Source organism: Hordeum vulgare, chromosome 1H (genome assembly GCF_904849725.1).
Source record: "Hordeum vulgare subsp. vulgare chromosome 1H, MorexV3_pseudomolecules_assembly, whole genome shotgun sequence".
NCBI classification, from domain to species: Eukaryota; Viridiplantae; Streptophyta; class Magnoliopsida; order Poales; family Poaceae; genus Hordeum; species Hordeum vulgare.
The window spans coordinates 384,481,981-384,488,602 of NC_058518.1; the positions used below are offsets into that span (position 1 = coordinate 384,481,981).

The 6,622-nt window shown below is 51.8% G+C and overlaps 1 protein-coding gene across 1 annotated transcript; it reads right to left on the minus strand.

Annotated features, from left to right (window-relative positions):
* Positions 1 to 3,218: 3,218 nt before the first annotated feature.
* LOC123411690 (ethylene-responsive transcription factor 6-like) lies at positions 3,219 to 4,348 on the minus strand. Its single transcript, XM_045104654.1, has one exon. It carries the CDS (start codon positions 4,198 to 4,200, stop codon positions 3,472 to 3,474), a length of 729 nt encoding a protein of 242 aa, XP_044960589.1. The 5' UTR covers positions 4,201 to 4,348; the 3' UTR covers positions 3,219 to 3,471.
* Between the last annotated feature and the right edge of the window lie 2,274 nt (positions 4,349 to 6,622).

The window sequence follows — 6,622 nt, forward strand, 5'->3', positions numbered from 1 at the left end:
CTGTCATGTGATGCGGCGAGCAAGGCGAGATGTCAATGTTGTCGTGCGATGTGGCGACGCCGTGAGAAGAGGCAAAAACACAAAGGAGACTGAGGCTTGACGGACTACTTTATATTTAGTCGGGTGAGCCGGCCAACTGACACGTTGTTTAGTCTGTTAAGTAAGGCTGAGAGAGTCAGTTAGTCAGTTAGCTAATTACATGCACATGTGACTTGTTAGCCGGTGGTGCATGCACGTCCTAGAGAGATTCTAGGAGAGATGACGTTGGCTATGGTAGTGATGGACGTGGTCGTGCTTGTAGCCAGTTAGTGGTTAGTGGCCGTTGTGGCCATGGCTGAGTGTGTGGTTCCTTTGTATATATATGCTTCATTGGAGTAATGAAAGAAGATCGAGGCCGGTGAGGGCTGAGCAGAACAATGTAGTGCTTGTGTTTGCCAAGGAAGTGCCTCATGGCAAAGCTAGCTGGTTCTTTCTTGGTGCGTGCGTGTGTGGTGTGTTCTGTGTAGAGGGAGAGAAGAGAGAGAGAAAGCAGCAAGGAAGAAGAAGTGGGGCCGTGACGAGGGCGGCGCCTACAATTAGTATCAGAGCCTTGTCGATCGGAGGCGGTGGCGGCGCAACAGACTCCATGTAATGTGGAGGACGGTGGCGCAAGGTAGAGGTCGTCGGCGGCGCGATGCCGCTCGTGGACGGTTGCGGTGCGATGCCGCGAGATGAAGATGGCAGTGCGAAGCTGCCTCATGAAGACAACGGTGTGACGCCGTTGCGAGGTAGGGCGGTGCGAAGCCATCATGATGATCGGCGTGAAGCTGATCGGCGATCGTGTTCAAGTTGGTGTGATGCCATCCATGAGATAAATCACTGCGACAACGCGACGACCGGCGTCGTGAAGGCGTCGTCCACGTCAAGAGATGGCTGCTGCGTGTGGCAGGAGGCCGCGGTACTTGGCGCCGTGAGGGCGTCGTCCACAGCAAGACGTCATGGTGGTTGGTGTTGCGAGGGCGTCATCCACGACAAGATAGTCCATGTCAACCGGCACCACGACGATATCGACAGCACTATTTGGCTGGAGCGCTGCGATGGCGTCGGCAAGAGGTTGTCGGTGATCTGCATCGGGATGAGAAGAGTTGACATGACAAGATTAGGGAGGTGAATGTTAGGTTTAATCTTGTCATGTTCATGTATTTATATGTTTGTTTAGTGGACGTGACGGTTGCTGCGACGACGAAGCTTCAGCATAGGCGTGCGAAGACGGCGAGATGTCGGGCTGTCGTGTGATGCGGCGAGCAAGGCGAGATGTCAATGTTGTCGTGCGATGCGGCGACGCCGTGAGAAGAGGCAAAAACGCAAAGGAGACTGAGGCTTGACGGACTACTTCATATTTAGTCGGGTGAGCCGGCCAACTGACACATTGTTTAGTCTGTTAAGTAAGGCTGAGAGAGTCAGTTAGTCAGTTAGCTAATTACATGCACATGTGACTTGTTAGCCGGTGGTGCATGCACGTCCTAGAGAGATTCTAGGAGAGATGACGTTGGCTATGGTAGTGATGGACGTGCCCGTGCTTGTAGCCAGTTAGTGGTTAGTGGCCGGTGTGGCCATGGCTGAGTGCGTGGTTCCTTTGTATATATATGCATCATTGGAGTAATGAAAGAAGATCGAGACCGGTGAGGGCTGAGCAGAACAATGTAGTGCTTGTGTTTGTCAAGGAAGTGCCTCATGGCAAAGCTAGCTGGTTCGCCAACAATTGGTATCAGAGCCTTGTCGATCCGAGGCGGTGGCGGCGCGACAGACTCCATGTAAGGTGGAGGACGGCGGCGCAAGGTGGAGGTCGGCGGCGGCGCGATGCCGCTGGTGGACGGTTGCGGTGGGACGCCGCGAGATGAAGATGGCAGTGCGAAGCTGCCTCATGAAGACAACGGTGTGACGCCGTTGCGAGGTAGGGCGGTGCGAAGCCGTCATGAGGATCGGCGTGAAGCTGATCGGCGGTCGTGTTCAAGTTGGTGTGATGCCATCCATGAGATGAATCGCTGCGACAACGCGACGACCGGCGCCGTGAAGGCGTCGTCCCCGTCAAGATATGGCTGCTGCGTGTGGCAGGAGGCCGCGGTACTTGGTGCCGTGATGGCGTCGTCCACAGCAAGACGTCATGGTGGTTGGTGTTGCGAGGGCGTCATCCACGACAAGATAGTCCATGGCAACCGGCACCACGGCGATATCGACAACAGTATTTGGCTGGAGCGCTGCGATGGCGTCGGCAAGAGGTTGCAGGTGATCTGCATCAGGATGAGAAGAGTTGACATGACAAGATTAGGGAGGTGAATGTTAGGTTTAATCTTGTCATGTTCATGTATCTATATGTTTGTTTAGTGGACGTGACGGTTGCTGCGACGACGAAGCTTCAACAGAGGCGTGCGAAGACGGCGAGATGCCGGACTGTCGTGTGATGCGGCGAGCAAGGCGAGATTTCTATGTTGTCGTGCGATGCGGCGACGCCGTGAGAAGAGGCAAAAACGCAAAAAAGACTGAGGCTTGACGGACTACTTCATATTTAGTCGGGTGAGCCGGCCAACTGACACGTGTAGAGGGGGAGAAGAGAGAGAGAAAGCTGCGAGAGAAAGCAGCAAGGAAGAAGAAGCGGCGCCTACATCTCTATGGCTTCTCCCTATTTTGACAACATTCGATCCAACGCTGGCAAAGGACCAGTGAGAATAGGCGCTACCAAATTTGCCGCGTCTCTTCGAATTTTGGTAATTGATGTGTGTATCATGGAAAGCAGTTGGCTGGATTTTGATGCGATGACTTTGACCTCTTCTCTTGGTTTCTTATGTGGCAAGGTTCGTTTTATCCATTCTTCCAATTTATAGTGAAGGATTGCAAGCATGTGATGCGTATTGTGTTGTCCAGTCAATGCCCAGTCAATGTTTCTCATGCGGTCTACTAGATCTCTTCTGTTTACAGCGAGTGGTTATTGAGGACTTCAAAGGTTTAGGTATTTAGATGTAGTAGTACTCTCGAAAAAAAGTTTTAGATGTCAAGAGCGTTTGCAGGTGTCATTTATCATTATTGCTTTTTCATGCTTCGACGGGTGACGAGAGGAAGAAGACGATCATTATCGTTTTTGGCATAAATTTTCTTTTCACAGTTTGTTCTGTGACAAGTTGTTATTCCTTTGTAGTACCCCTTGTTTTCTTTGGATTAGATGCCCATGTCATTCACGTGTCTTTAAAAAACAGCTTCGTACTTTAGTTTGCAAATTCCATGTCATTGACAAATCGCTGCTGTAACCAAAGAACGAATGAACGAATGAATTTATCGTAGTAACGACAGATTAATCAAAGAACGCCCTGTGATCCAACCAAATTCAGGGTTAAGCAGAGGGCGCTCCCCTGTCATGCATGCGGCACGACAGGTCTAACAGGCCAGTAGCCACCCCTGCGCGCGCGTGTCTGGCCGTCGGCGGTCGGCCGGCTCTGCTTAGTTGACGGCCGAGAGCTGCGGGAAGGCAAAGAGCGGGTACGGCGACAGCGGTGAGAGGGGCGGCAGGCTGCAGATCACCTTCAGCTCCTCCCAGAAGTCGGCGTCTCTAGCTGCAGCGCTGCAATTCGCCGCAATTGCACTCTCCTCCTCCTCATCCTTCATCAGCTGCAGCTTCTCCTTCTTCACCACCCTCAGGCGCTCCTCCTCCTGTGCCGGCCTCATCCTTTTGCCGCCGGTGTGCATGGCGGCGGCGAGGGGAGCAGCCGGGACCCACTGGATGGATTGGGTGCCGACCTCGTTGGGGAAGTTGAGGATGGCCTTGGACCCGCGGAGGCGGAAGGCGGCGCGGTCGTAGGCGCGCGCGGCCTCCACGGCGTCGTCGTAGGTGCCGAGCCACACGCGCGCGCCCTTCCGCGCCGGGTCCCGAATCTCCGCCGCGAACTTGCCCCACGGCCGCAGCCGCACGCCCCGGTACCGCCGGAAGTCGTCGTCCTCCTCCTCCTGTCCCTCCACGTAGCCGCAGCTCGCTTGCTGAAGCTGCCGCTCCAGGACCATCGTCGTGGCCGGCTTCGACGGCAGCGACAAAGAGAGCGCCGGCCTCCGCCGCCCGGGCGGCGACGAAGCGCTTGAATCGGAGTCGCCGCTGCTGCTGGCGAGGGCGTCGGCGTGGAGGTCGTCGAGGAGGTGGGCGCGGATGAGGTCGAGGTGCCGGTGCGTGAACGCCATGGTTGCCGTTGCACTGACCTGGCTGAGAGGGAGGAGTCACCGTCTAGCTCGTGCGCTGGTGTCGTGGCTGGTGGCTGGAGTCTGGAGAGAGAGCTCGGGTGCGTGGAGTGTGGTGGTGCAGTCCTCCTCCTGTGCGGGTGGTAATAAAGGGCAGGGGATAAGACGGGTTCCAGGAGACTTCTTGGGGGGCCGCGCGAAGCATGGGACGATGCGCTCGTGCTGCACTGCTGCTCTTGACTCTTCTTCCTCGTGGGTTCGGCTCGCGGCGCAAGTTGTCCATCGCTACCCCGTGCCTCGACTTCAATTCGTTCGGCGCAGACGGAGACCGCCCAAATTGGCTAGTTGATCTGGCGATTTTTTTTCCTTTCCAGCTACAGCAAAATTGGGGTGGAAGACCAAAACATGTGGCCAGAGAGAGAAAACGTAGAGACCCTAGCCTTTGCATTGCGTTGCAGCTCAAAATTGTTGGACAACCCGCATTGGCATTCGCGGCTCTATTGTCCACCCATGAGCCATTGTGACATCTTCATGATGTCGCGACAAGAGCATGAGATCTGGTCTTTGGCGGGGAGAGCTTGATCAACTGATGACCACAATGTTTTATGTATTCCTTCGAGAGTTCTTTTTGTAAAAGTTGGGAGCAACTACCTTATATTATGTCAGGGTGTATAGAAAACAATATGGTCGGATCATATCTATACCTATTAATAAAAGAAATTAATATTTTTAATTCGTCATGCTTTTTTTTAGAAAACCCACTTAAATTTTTGGTAATCAACCCGCAGTACGTATTAATTGATTTTTTAAAAATCTATATCTTTTCATGCTAACTCTAATCTAACATGTTATATATAAAATTTGATTAGAAAATATGTAAAATCAGAATATTGTATTATTTTACGTGTTCACCATTTAAAAAATATTATTTACGACGAAACCTTAACCAATAACGCACGACCAGTCTTTCCTTCATATCGGTGCCGATCTGAATTAAAAATGAACACTTCGGTAAAACTAGGATGGGGAACAAAAACAATATCTATAATCACGCATGCACGCCTCGTCAAAACTTTACAAAATAAATAAATTATCATCTTATGCCGAGAGGGAGATGTCTTAAGATTGATAACATTCATGATGGTGTTAATACTAAGGCCAGGGTCGACGGTACTGGGAAGAAGGGTAAACAGAAACACAGAGGGGATGCCATGTGTTGAAATAAAAGACATGGACCTATGAACTCGTTGTTAATTAAATTAGTGAGTGTTTTTCCCACCCGTCTGTTGCAACGCACAGGCTCTTTTGCTAATGAATTTTAAATGTAATATTCTCATTGTACTAATTTGAGAATTTTAATTTGGTTCTAGCTGGAGACAACGGGTTCCCCTCTCACACAAACAAGAACTATATTCTACATCTTGCACTTTCACATTTAGGTGAATTTTAAACCATAATAGCATACATCTCTAAATAAGCAATCTGTAATATACCTCGACATATGTCAAACCGGAGCCCGGCCAAAAAAAGTCCGATGCTAAAAAACTTAAGCCCGAGCCCAGCCAGGCCCGACCGCCGGGCCTAGTAAATCGGGTCGGAGCCCTCACATGGCCTGATTGATCCGATCCGACTATTGGTAAAATTAAGTTTTCCACAAGCCCGAGCCCTGCCCAGCCCGAACATCCGTCTCAATTTTGAGGCTCGAGCCCGGCCCGATGGGACGAAAGCCTGGCACAGCGAGATTCTTCAAGTCAGGTCGGGTCGGGTCGTCCAAGACGGGCTGACCATGGTCAGGTATAATGTACACTAACCTACTTCTCTTAAGGTGCAACCATGATATGTCAAACATTTGAACATGCACAGAAAAAGTTCACCGCAGCATGCAAACATACATGCAAAAATATTTAGTCATTTCTCTTCATTTTTATAGAAAAAAAATTAGTCATTTCAATTTCATTATACTACTCCTTTCTATCCTAAATCGACGACAATTAAGATCATCTCTAGCAGACCTCATAAAAACGTAAACTATAAAACTTGAATACGGGTCAAAAAAGTATTTTAAGGATCCATTTTAGCTATGACCGAACAAAAACTGTAAAACAAACTGTAAAACTGGGATAAAGAGCTTCTTCCTCCGGTCCCGCACCGCCGTCCCTTCCTCCAGCCGGCCGTGCAAGCCATGCCGGCCGTGTCAGCCACGTCGGCCGCGTCCAACCCCGTCGGAAGCGCCCCGTCGCCCGTCGTCCATGCCTCGTCCCCGTCGGTCGCGCCCCATCACCACGCCCGTCGTCCATGCCTCGTCCCCGTCGGTCGCGCCCCATCACCACGCCGGTCGCGCCCAGCCCCGCCGGACATACCCCGTCGCCCGCCGGCACTATCCTGCTCCGTTGCCAGCAGCGCCGGACGAGCCGTGCCCCTTTGC